The sequence below is a fragment of the Drosophila navojoa genome, chromosome 3 (genome assembly GCF_054131105.1).
Source record: "Drosophila navojoa isolate 15081-1374.11 chromosome 3, UAZ_NAV_1.0, whole genome shotgun sequence".
Classification (NCBI taxonomy): domain Eukaryota; kingdom Metazoa; phylum Arthropoda; class Insecta; order Diptera; family Drosophilidae; genus Drosophila; species Drosophila navojoa.
Window position 1 is genome coordinate 18,599,785 of NC_142891.1, and position 17,357 is coordinate 18,617,141.

A 17,357-nucleotide genomic window follows, 5' to 3' on the forward strand; every position below is an offset into this window, starting at 1 on the left:
GCTGATAGATTGTAATTTTTTTTTTTAAAGCAGTTGACTCAAAGCCACGATGTAAATGCGATCTGTAAACCAAAGTCAAACGCAAAATGGTGATCACACTTAGCTGTCTGTCGACAAGGTTTACGAGTATTAAAGCCTTTTGTTGATTATACGACTTGAATAGATGTATTAAGTAGAAGTATATATGTATGTATGTGTGTATCTATCTATGCATTATATATCTCTAGCTAAGTACAAAGGCAATGAGATCACTTTTCTATATTGAAACGCAGCTCGTCTATGGCACGTCTGCTATAGAAGTAGTATATATGTACATATGTAGGTATGTATGGATGTACAATTAAAGCTGTTTAGAGAGACAAAAAAAGCGAGTGAAAATGAGTTTTCATGTTCGAATGATGCTGCTGGCGCTGATGTCACGGGGGAAATGCTGCCTACATTTTGTTATTTATAAATTGCATTTGCCTCGCTCTTTGTTATATTGCTGTTGTTGCTGCAATTGTCTTGTTAGCCAACAAAGCCGGCCGAAAAGAAAGAACACGAGCTAATCGTCTGTATATATACATACGTATATAAATGCTTCAAGTTTGGTATAAAATATCATCTAGGGAATCGGGTATGACTCTGCTATATTTAGCCGATTCAGTCGCCCTGCTTTTCCGGCTATTTTCAATCTGAGCCGTTTCTCGTTTTGTTTTCAATTTGGTCGAACTTGTCTTGTCACGCCGCTAAAGTGATTAAAAATAGAGTTTTTTCAAATTTTTCATTTTTTCCCTTAAGTTTTTCAGCATTTGTTCATTTCTCTGGGTTTTCTCATTGCACTCGTCTGTGCACAGATGTACATATATATGTACACCATATATGTTTGATCTATTTTTAAAAGGGATTTTGTGCTGAAAATAAAGGAATTTAAAATAAAAGTAAAAGGCGACAGGTTTTCTTCGTATATAAGAAAATGATCATTAGTGTAAACTACGATATAGAGAATAAAAAGGAGATTTATATATCTATAAGTAAATTAAAAATATAATGATAGGCCGCTTAGAACTTAATACTTAGAGGATTATGTATAGATAAGAATTTAATTTTCTTCATTTCAATTGTTTTTTGACATCAAACGAATTTTGATAATAAACAAGAGAGAAATTTGAAACATTATGTATAATGTTCTGATAAAATATATTAGAAACCATTATACCCCGATTTCCCAGTTTCAATGAGTTTACGTTATAAAAAATCACTTTTGTGAATTAGTATAAGAAGCCAATAAATTTTCGTATGATCAGTCAGTCTTGTTCAAAACAACATACATTTAAGCTACATAGGCCAGCTGGATTCGCTTGTATAAAATTGTATTATAATCTAAGTAGACATTTCTTGCTGTCCCTCTATTATGACGTGGTTCCATTCGGGATGTTAAATGTATCTATTTATATACGCCCCCAAAAGCAAATGGCAAACATATGAAATGCATAGCTATTAATAGATCTTTCGATACTAATTTGAATAAATTCTGCACGTAAAAATCGGTCACGAATCATCTTCTATAGATATATGTAGATATGTATATAGATATAGTCAAGACACATGCGAACGCCGCAATTCAAACAAATCAAAATTGTTGACAGTGGTGCGACTTTTAATTGCCTTTTTATGATTCTGGTAACATCGAGTGTATGTGTGTGCTCGAAAATATTTTGATGGCTAATAGTTTTAATGGTTTACATAGCTTAATTTCTGTGCAAATATTTTGTTGGTCAAATCTTTAAAGGAACTCAATTCTCTTTCTTGGTTTCGTTTTTAATTGACTTTTCGACTCATTTATTTGATGCTTGAACGGATACCTCTATGTATACATATGTATATTGGTATAGTTCAGACTCTAGAAGAATGTCTGTTTACAGAAGCGCTTTTAGTGCTCAAGTCAATATTAAAAAAAAAAAAGAAAGAAAACAACAAAAATGTTTGCATTTGCCTTTCCATTAAAGTGCCCAACTTTATGGTTAGGTGCGAAATAAATGGCCAAAAAATTGTATTTTTAGCCTAACCGAAAATATTGAAAAGTGCTGAAAACCCAAATGTGAAAAGTAGGAAACAAATGTTTATGCGAAAATTTTTTGTTTGCTCAAACTTAAGCAGAAATAAATGTAGATTGATGGATGATAAATATATCCGACTGAAATGAAATAGATTTCAGTATGTTTATAAAATCATAAATATATTCAGTGTTTTGTTATGAAATCTACGAATCGATACATTGTGGAAAAGAGGAACATGTTATTCAACTCAATTGTGAACTATAAATAGTATACTTAAAATATATTTATATATGTATTTTATTTCCAGTGAATTTGGGATTTTAAATAAATTCTTTAATTAAGTTTTTACTGTTAACTGGTATTTATTAAATTTAATATTTTCATATCTTACTAAACAATTTAAATCGTAAATACAAATTCATAAGGTTGTTTACACAGCTAAATTATTGTTTTTTGTTTGAAATGCACAGGGTTTTTTAAACACTGCAAAAACTCTCGTAGATGTCAGTTTGAATTACACAGAGCATTTTTTTACAGCGAGTGCCATAAAGCGAACTTAACAGCTTCTGTTAAGAGCCTAACAGTAGCTGTTGTTCTGATTACATGAGCTATTTATAGGCACACTGCGGTTGCCCACTTAACATTTTTACAGCCCACTCTGCTTTAGGTTGTCTAATATAATTTACATGGTTGTTATTGTTATTCTTCTGTTGTCGTTGTTGTTGTTGGTGTGCTGCCCAGATGTTGTAGCCACGATTGTTTATCCAATTAATTCATGTTCACGTTGTTGTTAAAAAGCTTCAAGTGTTTGTTTTTATGGGGAATCTTTATACCTAGAGAGCAGCACTACAGTAGAGGGCATTTCTCCATCCACTTTAGGTGGATCTTCTTAGCAGCAATGTTATTGACGTTGGATGTTAACAGCTGATAGTAGAGTGACAATTGATAGATGAGTTTTGTTTTTAAACTCATTAAGTATTTAAGAAAGTTGATTGCAAAAATTAGTTGACCTCATGAATGCACAGATTGATTTGTATTTATTTTCTATAAATATACATTTGTCTGGCATAACAAATTTGCTGTGGCTTTAAGGTCAACTTCTAGTTTGACAACAACAGCCAACTGGAATGCAATCACCAAAGCGTGACGTCATTAGCCTAGCTCAATAAGCGGCTCCACAAACTTGTTTGTTTGAATGTGATAAACACAAGCGGCGATTATGTAAGCTCAAAAAATAAACATTTGTTTTGGTTTCTGTGACGGGCGGCCGATCGCGCTTTCATGAATGACTTTCATTAAATGCTGTTAGTTGAGCTTTATTATGTGATGACCCACATTTGCTTTGCAGGCGCCACTTTGAAAAAATAAACGGTACATGTTTGCCAAATACTTTATAATCGCTATTCGCGCGAGTGTCGAATTACATACCAATGCACTTACATACATACATGTTTGTTTGTATGCGTGTGAGTGCATTTCTGTGTTTATGTATATGTTTGTTACAAACAACCACCCAGTGGTGTGTAATTGGTATTTTCTCACGCTCATGATGTCACAGACAGAAGACGTACGACGAACAACAATAACAAAGCAAAGCGCAATAAGAAGTTAAATTGTACTTGAGCTTCACACACATACATATGCGTGCAGGAGTACAGACAGACAGAGAGAGAGAGCTAGAGAGCGAGCGTATGTGTGAGAGCGTGTGAATGATTTGTGACATTGAGAGCGCAAGTAAATGAGAGCGCACGTTACAGTGCGCTCATTCAAACCTTTACTGCCCAATAAAAAAATAGAAGAGCTTTCTGCGTATCGGCATTTTTCATAGTCGTAGGGCAGTTTCAGTGTCGTCGTTGTTTTGAAAGCTAAGGGGGGTTAGAAAATATAAATAATATGTTGAAGTGGGGAATTTTAATTTGGGTTGTAATTATTTTTTAATAATTATATACTTTATAAATCTGACGGACTCCAGAAAAGAAATTAGTTCATACAAATTAAATAATTTTACAATATATAAGAAAAATAATGTAATAGCCCTTTTGAAAGTCATTAACTTCGCCCATGCTCTTTGCCGTCAGTTCAAAGGTAGTACGTGCTGCCGTAGCAGTAAACATACATCACAATGCGTAAATAACATAAATGTGCTCTCGCATTTGTATATGTACGTGTTGCTCTCTTCTTCTCAAAACAAAAAACGAAAAACATTTTGCGCAGCGGCTCTCGTTACGCTCACGCTCTCTCATCGAAATTTGAGCTTTACTACGATTACTATAGTCCAGCCAGTACTCTGGGCTGCTGCTGCCGGTGGCTCTGCCGCTGTTGTTGGTCTCTGGACAAGGCGCAGCACGTTGACGATGGCGACGACTCAGTATCGAACCGGCTTTCTACAACAACGGATTGGAAACGGAACAAATGAAACCTGAAGCTCGACTATAATATGTTTTGTCTGCTAGCCGAAGGCATGCCATTTTAGTCAGAGTTTAATTGTGTGGAGAAGTGGACTATAGAATTTATGCCGAAAACTAAATTAAATTAAATTTCTGTCTCGGGCATATACGAATGAAATACGTGGTTTTTATCTAACGACATCGTCGTTTTATGTGATATTAAATTGTGTCATAAAACCAAAAGAAGATAGAAAAAGAGAAAAACCGAAAATCCAAAATCCAAAAAGCTTCGGTGATTAAAAATTGTGTGTGGTGTGTGCTTTTAACAAGTTACAGTTGAATTACGAGCGGGCCATAAGTGACAAGAGAAAAAAAAAAGCAAGTGAAGGGCACACGGGGGTTGTTCCCGAGCAAGGAAAACTCAGTGGAAAAGCTGATGTTATTATTATTGTTGTTGTTGTTGTAGCTTCGTTGCGTGAGAAAAATCAATTTTGCATTTGGGCTGCCAAGCGAAGCGGCATTAGCGAAGCAGGACAAAAGGACAAGGCTGTGGCTAGCGAACCCAAATGACATTTTGGCCCAACGACAAGCGTATTAGAAAACCGATGCTATCATGGCCGATAGCACAGATCCAGGCAGGCATAAGGATCCAACCATAGATGCCGGCGCTAGCATGGATGTGGGTAAGGACGTGCCCCCAATACCAGCTGTTCGACGGCGCCATGCGCATGAGCAGAAAACCACAGAGAATGTCGAGCAGCAGGAAGAGACATCGGCAACCAAACAGCTGGAGACGTCCACAGTGACGCGTACGTATATGAAGACCATTACCACGTCACTGACCACCTCCAGCAGTACCAGCGATCTACAATTGGGGACACCGCCGCAACGCCTCCGCCAGAAGGTGGCCCAATACGAGAAGGTGTGGTCCGATGGCACTGGCAAACGCCCGGCCGACCTGGGCACAGATGAGCTGCGTCAGCAGCAAATGGACGATTACGACGAGGAGAATCCGTTCGACATTGATGTGCACGAAATAGAGCGACGATTGCGTGAGGAGCGACAACGTGGCCTGGCCGAAGCGGAGGCAGCTAAGTTGGCCTTCCAGCAGGTGCATCTGCGTCACACGACTCCGCGGCGAGTCGAAGTGACCAGCGAGCACACGGCCAGTCCGTTCAATGTCACCTTGAAGACCACCAGCCGCATAAGTCCGGGCGCTGAGCTGGGCAATGTGGAGGATCAGCTGTCGCCTTTCAATGTCACCTTGCGCACCACGCGACGCACTGTGAAAAAGGATTTGTCTCGCCAGATGGAGCTGGAGCGTTTTCTGGACGGCGAGCGCACGGTGCGCGAAGTGCAGGCGGTGGATGGCGTTCGCACCATCATCACATCCTCGAGGACCAGTGATGGTGGCTATGCCGAGGAGAAAATCTATCGCCATGGCGAGGGCTATGTCTCGCCGCGAGATTCACCCTCCTGGTCACGTTCCAGTGTGTCCAGCGAGCGTTCGAGTGTCACTTCGCCGCACAGCGTCGATATGACCGCGGGTGGCCGTCGTATATTAATCAAATTGGAGGATGAGCTGGAGTCGCCGCTAGCCGGTGGTGAGCAAGGCGAGCAACACGATGAAACTGATGGCTCGGTCCGTGCACGCATTCGTCAATTTGGTGGGCACGACGAGGACGCTATGGCAACGGGTAACATTGACATTACCGTGGGTAGCAACCCACGCAGGCGTCAGCGTTTGTACCAACAAACAACGTATCAAGTGGGTGGCAACGAAACGCCACAACAACACCAGGAGCAACAGCAACGGCAGCGAGCTAGCCGTCCCAGCGAACTGTCATGGCAAACGGGAAAATCAACAACAACAACATTGCTAACATCCACGCCGATTGGCACGAAGGAGCAACCGCAAACAGTAACGCCGGACGAGGTGTTTAGTCCAGCTGCAACGTGCCAATTGCGCGGTTCTTCGACGGAAGAATCACGAAAAATTGTTAGCCACAAAACGATAAACAGCACAACAACAACGACCACACAATCCGAAAGGTCCGAGCGGTCCTCCACATCCTCAACGTCGCGTAAATCAATCGGTTTTATTGACTCGAATGCGAGTCCGAGTAACGCTGGCAATATCTCGTTTACCGCCTCGCAGATACGCATCAGCGACGACGCGAACGTCGACGTCATCGATTACGATTCGGATACTGAGGGCGTGCCGGCCAGCAGTCTTGTGATTGTGTCCACGCCCACGCGCTCAACAACGCCCTCGTCGGCGCATGCATTGAGCGGCATCGGTACTTTTAGCAAGAGTCTGCGTCAGGATAATCAGACTCAAGCGCAACAAAGTAACCGCAGCACCCACACCAACGAACCCGAACACGAATACCAGGAGTTCCAATCCACAATGGCGTCGATCAATTTCGCACGCAGTAATTCCCAGTACGACAGCCACATCAAGGAAAAACGAGGTAAAATTACCCAAAGAGCCAATAAACAGGGTTAAATCAAAGATATATGGTGTTGTTTATAGATCTAAATACATTGTGGACAAAATGTTAATGAAAAACTTCTTTTAATTAAGAGTATTCATAGATTATTTTTAGCAACATCAAAACGTATTTTGCAATTTAATGGAACCGTTTCAACTGGTTCCTGTTTAACGAAACTAAATATATATTTAAATTCTACCGGCCAGATTCATTCGCTTTATGTTATGTAGTATACCCATGTTGGTGCTTGATTCACCAACATAAAACCAGTTTTTAGTTCGAGTTTCCAAAAATTCTTCCTATAATTCAATTCGTATCGAATTTCCGAATTCGATCATATTTATATGCAAATGTATCTAGTTCTAGTTTCAATACCGCATTGCAGTATTGTGTGTCATTATCTTCTCACTCCTATACTAATAAGTAATCGATCTTTACTTGACATATCAGCTGTACTCTTTCTATTAGTCTGGCTCGATTAAATTTTTGTAGCTCTCAATCTTTCATATCGCACGATTTGATAGACAAATAATTTGGTTTCTGTTTTGTTATCGCATCAAAAATTTTTGTTATATAATAATTAGTTTGCGAATTCTATTTTGTCGCAATATATAATATATTAGAATATATTATATATACTGATAAGCTAGCATGGGCTGCAGCGCAAAGTACAAAGATATTTTATTTGCTCAAACTATTTGGCTACCGATTTGGTATTTGTATATTTGCCTAAAGCTTACATGGGTAGGTGTTAGTATATTTGGTTAGTAAATATAAATAGAAATTATTTGTTAGTTAGCTTTGTGAGGCCGAAGGGCTTACATTTTAGACTCGCTTGTTTTGCACCAATTGAAGTGAATTTAAATGATATCTCGTCGAATTAAATATCTTAAAAATAACGGACGAGTTCTTGATACTTTTACCTAGCTATTTCCGCCCTTTGCTTTATATTTCTTGATACTTGATAACTCGCCGAGCCCATCTAAATATAAAACCCCAACAATATGTTCAATTTTATAGATTTCATCGAGCGCAATTGACTGACAACTTTATAGAATGATAATAAAATATCAAATGGAATGTCGCTTTTGGCTATACGAACGTCTCAAATGAAATGACGAATTAGCTATTCGAACGTCTCATTTGTAGGCAATAGAAAAAATTAATTTGGTTGCCTCATCTCTCTGAATTAATAAACGTTTAGTGGAAAACGTTTTGACATATATTTATATGAGTTATTATTTTGATCATTAGCGTAGAATACGATATAGATGCAAAAAAGAAAATAATAATAATAATAATTTTGTTAGTAAAATTTGCGTTAAGGAAAAACTTTCTTTAAACAAATTTTAGAGTTAAAAAAAAAAAATAAATAACAAAAATAATTTGTAGAGTTTTTTAGAATTAAAAAAAATGGTTCTTATCAAAATTGGGTCTAAAATTTCTAGAACATAAAAAAAAACAATTTCAATATGTAAATTTCCTTGAATTTTTTTTTTATAAATTCGGTAAAAAAGTTGAAAATTAGCTATGAAATTTAGCCAATGCTTAATTTTTTATATGTGGCCTCTAGCGATTTAGTACTTAATAGCATTTAATATTGACACATATTACTATTATCTTTGCCACACTTTCGTTTCATTGATTCTAATCATGAGCTGTCATTATTCGTTATTTCGCCGATCAGATGAGATCTCAAGCTGCGGCTGGTCAGTTGTGGTCATTGAATGTCAAGGTCAATTTGTGTGGTTTTTGGGGCATGTCCGGCTGGGCATGCGTGTGAGTGTGTGTGTGTGTGTTTACTAAATAAATTATTGCCAAGACAATCGATAAATTTTTGTTTGCCCAAAATGACATCATCATCAGCTGCTGTTGCTGTTGGCACTTTAGCCTATCGGCTCGTTATATAGTATATGCTAAAACTTTTGACTTGTCGGTTTATACATTATTTATATGTAGGTATATAAAAATGCGCATACAGTGCGTTTGTTATGTATGTATATTTATCCTCAACTGTGTTGGCAAGCAGCAACTGGCTGTTAACTCTTTTTTTTCCCCGCTACTCCCCACACACACACACACACACACACAATTCATTGGCAGCCAAAAACCACTCGAAGCAACCACCCAAAGGGTGGCTGGGGTATGCGGGTAGTTGGCTGTCTGGCTGTCGGGTCTACCAAGCTATGGGTCTCTGGCTTTTCGGCTATTATGTGACCTCCTATTGCTCCGTTATTATGTTAAGCATAACAAGCAATTAAATGTCTAATTGTCTCACCAACTGGTCTGTCTACACAAATGCACCTGATGTATCTACAGCTCTAGTTATGCGTAACTATATATACATATGTATGTACTTTTAAATATGCATAGAGTAGGTGTGGCCCTTGATTTGCCACTTTGAATGGGGTCATTTTGCAATTTATTGATTTTGTTTAGCCTGCAGCGATTAAGCTGCAAACTGATTGTAAATATATGTATATATAAATATTGCGTTATTCATCCATGGGAATTTAATATTAAATAAGCCTAATCACTGAATCGTGTTCTATAGATTGCAAAATTTCCAATTTTGTAGCTGAAATCGTGCCAGGGATTACATTTACTTAGAAGATATAATCAATACGAAAAGAGTGCAAAAAATAATATGGGCATTTATAGCCTGGCACAGGTGAATTAAAGATTTACGGGTATGCTCTTCACAGAGATCAAATTCTTTTTGATATGAATATTTTGTTTATATTTATGTCGCTTATCAAATGAGCCAAGGGTTACACATCTGAAATTTAAAATATAAATTTATGTCATACGCAGTTCCAAGTTTATCTTTGTTTGTTTTAGATATCTTATATCATGTATTCTTATCGTAAAACTCTTGATTTATTTTGACTTGGCTGCTTGAGCTAACTCAAAGTTCAAAAACGTTAATAACTCCAACAAACAGCTAGGAAAAGGGAAGCATCTAGAGGTCGTGGCTTTAACTTTAGTAAACCCGTTTATTTTGTTAGTCAATTTAATGTGACAATTAGTTGGCATGAATAAAGTTAGCGTGCATTTCTTGATTTTCACTATATATACAAGACAAGTATATACATATCTATATGTATATATATCTATTCTTTATGGCAGGGGAATTTGGTTGTTAACGTCAACGGCACTCCGCCAATATGTTTAGATTGCGTGTTTTGGCCATTTTGTTTAGTTTCTGGTTCTTCTTTGCTTTAGTTTATCAGCTTAAAAACTTGGGACTTCGAATGCACAACCTGGGAGTTTTGTGATTGAGTGTTATGGGTTAGATATTGGCGCACGATACTTTGGGGTGCTCTTAATAAATTTATAAACTGTTTGTCATGGCATGTCAACTGTATGCTAATTGACATGCTATATACTAGTATGTGCATAGACATACATAAATATATATGTATATATATATATAGTATCTATAATATTATTGATTGGCTCGTTGCCTGGTTGCCTTTTTGCGTTACAATTTTATTGGGCTTTTCATTAAGGTACTACCAGCGTCCAATTTTGAGGTCAACCAAGAGTCAAGAGCTGCCTTTTAATGCATATTTAATAGTCATGCGAATGCTATTGACGAAAATACCGTTGAATATCAGTTACTGTGTCAACACAAGCCTCATCCCCCCCTCCCTTTATCCCATCGTCATGCAAGCCACAATTCAGTGCCAAAAAGTTGGTTTTCATCATTTGAATATGAATGTGATTATGTGATTATGCTTTTTATTGACAGACATACAATTCCAATACTCAATGCTACATGAAAACGAAAATGAAAAGAAACAAACGCAAACAATTTCAGATTTGACAATATAAATGAGTAATCAAGGCGAAAGTGAACGACTAGCTAATGCCCTATGCATACAGTCAAACAAAAATTTAATGGCAATAGATAATGTCTATGATTTATTTAAGTTGCTGACTATGAAGATAAACGTAGTTCAGTTTATAATTGCAGTGAAAGAAAATCCGGAAAGATAAAGCATAATCGATAGTTATCGATCTGAAGTAAATATATAATTTCCCTTTAATTGAGATCTGAGTTTTATGTGGTTTATGTGCATAAGCCCTAAAAAAAATCTAGAAAAAATCTATACTTATTAAATTGAAATAAATAGCTTTATTTCTACTATATTTAAAGACCCAAAAAATAATGTTCTGAAAAGAAAAGAGAATGATTTATATACAGTATGATATTAATCGATGTAAATCAAAAGTTTTCTGGATCAAGATTCACATAGTAGATTAGGAAATATACATACATATATATTCAGCTACTTCCACTGTACATAACACCCCATTCACCCAGTTTGAATAGGGTACAAACACAATACTTAAATGGCGTTATCTATCTCTCGAATCTGCCTGTCAAATGCCCAGAACGATCAGCAGCCGTACAACTGTCCAGCCGTTCGTCTGTCTGTCTGCCCCACTGTCACTCTGGCTGTTTGTCTCTGTGAGATCATCGCATTGAATTATTTATTTATTGATGCTGTTTGATTTTGTTGTTGCTGTTGTTGTTGCTGTCAGTATCAATATTTGTTGTGTACTGGTCTATAGATTTAGGTATAGCTTTTTAATTGATGCCTAAAATGTGGTTGCGACAACTCGCAAGCGAGCGAGAAGTTGGCGCCCCGCCGAGTGTGTTTGTTATTGAAATTTGAACAGCGATTTGTAATTTAAGAAGCGAAACAAGTTTATCGAAGTGCATTTTTCTCAAGTGCACATCCATCCATTCACTGTCGGCGCACTTAACTCAAGTTATTTTCCCAACTAAACTAAAACTTAACCTGAAACGTTTTTGCTCGTAAAATCTTCTTCAAAGCAAAAAGACACCCACATAAAATGTGGGCTACGTCGGACAGCTGTTGAGCATGTGGTAGGTTGGTGCTCTCTAAAGAACCTCATCAAGATAAGTATGCAAAAAACGGTGTTTTTGTCTTTACCCATTCCAGCCTGATCGTGGGCTGTGTCTTTTGAAATCCGTTTATGGCCTGGTTCTTCTCTCTGTGAGGCTCACCAAATGGGAAAGCAGCCCATAGAGTTTCTTTGGCTAGCGAGTGCTTAATCATCCTATTTGCGTTCGCGTTTGTCTTTCCTATCTGCTGGTTATAGGGTAGGGTATTAATAGAATAACTAAATAAATTTAGTAGATATATTATATGTGTATGTATATCTAAGCCTTGAAGACATGACGCAATTCATAACGCGTGTGCAGATCTAATAGATATAATTTATGACATGCCACTGCAAACGTGTGACGGATGTGTGAATGAAGCGAATGAAGCCCAGCAACCTGTGAACGAACGTATTCAAGCGTGAAATATTTCATCCGAGTTGTTCAGTAAATTGCAACAATGAACGTAATCGCATAAATTCTAAATTTGTCGATCGCTTGTCGCCCACAGGTGTACGGCCCCATCAGAGGGAACACACCTCAGCGAACTCATCGAGCGTAAATAATGTAAAATAACGAATTTAAACAGTTGATAAAATAATTATTGAATTAAGCAGAGAGATGTACTTGAGTAGCTATACTATCTACCATGTATATCATATTTAAAAAAATATTTTTGCATAATTTAAGATATTTTTCGATGAATTTGCATAATTGAAGATATTTTTTGATGAATTTTGCCGATTTCAACTATATATACTATATATCAAAAGTACATACCAATAAGCTTTATCAAGACTATTATGTGTACACATATTCCTTAGCAAGCCTACATTTTTTCCACTAACAAAAAGTCTTGCTGATTGCAATGCTTTAAGCAAATACACAATTATTTATAGCCACGGAAATGCTGGTACACCACACTCGCATCTATAACATTTCCGTTAGCATATGGTTAATCTCTAGCTATGTGCTATATCACATGGCAATGGAATGCCCTCAAGTACCCCTGGGGTTGCCTCTCGCATTTACAACGTCTTCGGCGTTATTTTGTTTATGCAAATGCGATCGAATTTTTTTTCTCTTTTCAATTTTTTTTTTTGGTTAGGGGAAAGCCAAACAATTTTGGGGCTTTGCATAAGCGTAAATAAACTATTTTTACACTTTATTTGCACAATTGTTTTTGTATCTTTTTGTATTTGTAATTTCTTTTACACACACACACACACATAGCATTGGTTGTGCGTGTGTGTGCAACGAGGCCAGCTTCAAACTTTTACTAACTGTTCAGACTTTTGTTCTGCCTTTTTAGAGATGTTTTTCACGCTTAATAAAATTGATAGAAAATTTGAAAATTGTTTACAGTTTGCAACTTTTATATTTATATATATAGCTGTCTATATACATATAAATATCTATCTTTTTTCTTTTCTTCCGAACCCTATTTAACTGCGCAGCGTTTTGCTTATTGGACACACAAAAAAAATGCTTTCATAATAATAATCACCAGCCGCATCATTATAATTATGATCATTAACTTACTGACTGAGTGAACCATTGAAAAACATGCATACATACATATATCTACAAAATACTGTTGTTCCCTTTCTCAGCTTTTTGTTTGTATTGCTTTTGAATAATTTATGTTTGTTGAGTCTTTGGCTCTGCGCCCGAGGGTTTTCTTTTTTCTTTCAGTTCAACTTTTGCAGCATTTTGTTTCTATTTGGGTTTTACATGGTTAGAAATTGAAATTTACAAGATATCCCAGAGTCATTCAACCTGAACGTTTGTATTCTATTTAGGGCTTAACCTAGTTGACGCTGCTCATTGTTTTAGAACGTTTGATTGATTTATGTATTGGAACAGTTAAAAATTTCTTTTGGTTTTACTTTTGTTTGTATATATTTAATAATTATATTGTTTCTATTCGCTTGCTTTTGGCTTGTATTTAACTTTTGTTTAGGTTAACAATTATATTTAATTATAGTATTTTATTTGCTGCTGTGTAATTATTATATTGTAAATAGATTTTGAAGTGCACAATTCTAGTATATCCGAGAATCATATGCTTGGAATTTTATTTTTAAATAAGTTGTTTTCAATATTTTTTGTTTAAGTCACGTATGACAGCAATTAGTTAAGTTACTAAATTCTGAAAAAAGTAACATTTATATATGTATGAGTGTAATTTAAAATTGAGAGCAGAAAAGAGTCATATATTTATATTTAGATGCATAGCAGTCTCAAGTGTATATATTAGTAACGTTCAGTTATATGTGATTAGATTACTAGTCATATATCAGTAAAATAAAATGTAAAGCTCATTGGGTACATCGAAACTAAACTAAATTTGGATTGATGGACATGACAGAGCTTAAGCATAAGTTTCTGCGACTCTCTCTCTGTCTCTCTCCCTCTTTGTCTTTCTCTCTCTCTCTCTCTATTTCTATCTTTACTTTTGAATTCATCTTTAGTAGAATAGAAATCTGTTAAATATGAAAAATTATGACTAAGTGTGCGTATCTCATTTATAGGTATATACGAATACATATATGTATCAGCTAGGGTATTTAATCTTCGTTGCTTAGTTGATAAGTGTATTTATTTGTTATTTTTATTTTTTGAATGTAGGTTTAATTTGGTGTTATCTACTATTTGCTTTTCAAGTGCATTCTGTTTCCATATCTTGGCAACAATTAGCGAAAGTATTTGCTGATTACAAATATTTATAATGCAAACACAAATTGTGAGTTAGCAAAAAAGGCAAGTCAAATTTATCAACATTGAGGTATATTTTTGGAATTCAATACAAACATACATACATTCAATTGCTAACTAGTTTTCAAAGTTGAAAAGAAGAAGAACAAATCAAGTAAATGCCGATAAAAGCAATAACCAGATTTGATTTTGACTGCCTATAATTTATTCCCAAAGCGTCGTTTGTTTTTTCACAAAACCTCAAATTTCAGGTTTATTTAATTTGCAAGACGAGTAGGTAGCAAAGCAAGCATTTTGGCCAAAACAACTTAAATTTGGACACAACAATTTAGTGGCCATCAACAACAAATATTCATACATACATATGTATATCATATAGTCGTATGTATGCTTGTCAATAGGCCAAAACGTGCTGAAAGCTGAAAGAGATATTTGGCTTGAATACTATTGAAGGGGATTAGAGCTTAGTGTTTCCCATATTTAAAACTCGATTTTTTACGGAAATAATTAGCATTTGACATAATTATGAGTTATGTATTTGTTATTGAACAATTTTGATTAACATAGTAGTAGTAGTAGTAGAAGTTGTAATATTGCAAATTTAATATTTGTATACCCTGAACCCATTGAATGTTGTATAATATCATTCAAGACAATTAAACTTCTAAACTTCTAAAAGAGATCTAAAAATTTTAATTTAAATACAAAATTTATTAATTGAACAATAATTCCCTTAAACACCTTAAACACATCTCGTATTTTAAATTAAGAATCGTCTGGGCCCATTTAATATATATAAAATATTAGTCTCTTGGCAATATAAAAATACTTAGCAGCCATTAGAAATCGTTGAACATCAATTTTCGAGACAACATTGAAAATATTTCACCTTGCCTTAAGTTCATTTTAATTTATATACTAAGTGCAGAAGTCTATTCGAAAATGTTGCAATTTCATTGCTCAATTCTTATACAATATGGCATAGATCTTATGTGATATATATATTAATGACTTGCTTAGCTGTTGTTGCTTGCAAATTGTTTAGCCTTGAACTAATTTCTATTTAAATATTATTTTCTCTGATTTTCTGCAAATGTGCCAGAAAATTGCGTCACACGCGCAGCAAACGAAAGAAAATAAGTATTTAAAAGTTAGCAAAAAATAAACAAAATGCTCTTTTAATTTCCATTGTAATAATTTAACATGCATTGTAAATTGCGGCAGCAATTAGCTTAAATTTGACATTTGAGTGCTAGAAGTCTGTCAAATTTATTTATTCTGTGTAATGCTTTATATGAACCACATTCTATTTGCCTATGAATCGTTCGAAAATTTTCCATTTTGAAAAATTGCCTGAAATCTATTTTCGGTACATATTATAGATATGCGTTTTGGCCACTCGCCAGTGGCAAGAAGCAGCAGGAGAATCGAAGAAGAACCACGCACAATATGTCATATTTTTTTATGTTGTGTAGAAATGTGGACTGGGTGGCATGATGACTCTGGTAATGCTTGGACAGCTGCCGCCGTATGACAGCCATGAGAAGTCATCGTAGCTGCACTCTCCAAACAGAGATGAATCACAGAGCATTTAGCTTTTAGCATTGTCTAGCTTGATTTCTGTTTAATTATTTACACATGGCTGTTCTTTAATGAATTGTTTATTATTTATATGAAACTTTGTGCATTTGCGTAAAATTGAAATTATGGTAATCAAAAAACGATGCTGTTTATATTAGCGCACAAAGACAAAAGGTTAATAACATTTGAAGTAATTATTTTCGAGATGAATTTTTAATAACTTGTAGGTGTATGAATTGTGTTTTATATAAACAAAACATGAATTGAGAACTGTTAATATTTTAACAAGACTAATGAACCATAAAAAGGCGCCTTTTGATACATCTTTTTTTCCTAAAATCTTAACTACAGTCAAAAATCATCATTAGGTCATATTCCAAAAGAAAACCTAGGAAAGTAGATAGGAAGAGGTAATGTCTGAAGCATCGCTGTCAAAGCAGAGACTTTCTTTTCAATGAATTTCTATGGCACTGCTCTATTAAAAAAAAAAAAGTTAAAAACTTTAACATTTTGTTTTTTATTTATGACATTAATTTGCCTTTACTTATCACGTTCCAGGCATACTCTGAAATAATTCCAATATAGATCTAACTTTAAAAAAAAGTTAAAAATAACTTAATATTTTAAATCATTTCAATCTTACTACAATACCTTACCTTCTAGCTCTAGCTTGGTCACCCTCGATAGATATCTAACTTTATGCTATATGTATGTACATTTTGTCTAACATGATATCATCAGGCTTTGAATTTCATTCTAAAGTTTCACTGATAATTCAATTAATGCAAACATTAGCTACAAGCGTCGGCAACACTTAAAGCCGACAAAGAGAGACAAAAAGAGAGCAAAGTATCTGTTTACTGGGAAATGTATCTTATCTCTCGTTTTTTTTTTCGTTATTTATCAGGTAACTTGTTGTTGTCGCCTTTCGCGAGGCTCGAGAATTCGTTGCTTGTCTTACATTTAATTACAAATTGCATTGGCATTGTTTGTACACAATTTTCTTATGTTTTCTTTACGACATTTCTCATTACAGAGGAGCAGGAACGTGTGCAGAAGAAGACATTCACTAATTGGATTAATTCATACCTATTGAAGGTGAGTTTTTGCGTCTCTCTCAATGTCTTCGTATCAGTTCAATCGATGCGAAGCAGAATATTTATCTACATTCTCTGGCCGTGAGATTTGCATATCGATTGCGAATTAGTCAAGAGCAATA

General features: G+C 35.5%; 1 protein-coding gene across 30 annotated transcripts in view; it reads left to right on the forward strand.

Annotated features, from left to right (window-relative positions):
* Msp300 (Muscle-specific protein 300 kDa) overlaps positions 1-17,357 on the forward strand; it is a 121,567-nt gene that overhangs the window by 11,084 nt on the left and 93,126 nt on the right. For 8 of the 30 annotated variants that reach the window (XM_089258428.1, XM_089258438.1, XM_089258445.1 and 5 more), the window contains exon 3: positions 17,175-17,236. In XM_089258428.1, coding sequence (XP_089114554.1) covers positions 17,175-17,236 — 62 coding nt within the window. Of the gene's footprint in view, positions 1-4,296; positions 6,901-17,174; positions 17,237-17,357 lie in introns of those variants that run through there. The other 22 variants (XM_089258418.1, XM_089258420.1, XM_089258425.1 and 19 more) reach the window with 8 other exon arrangements.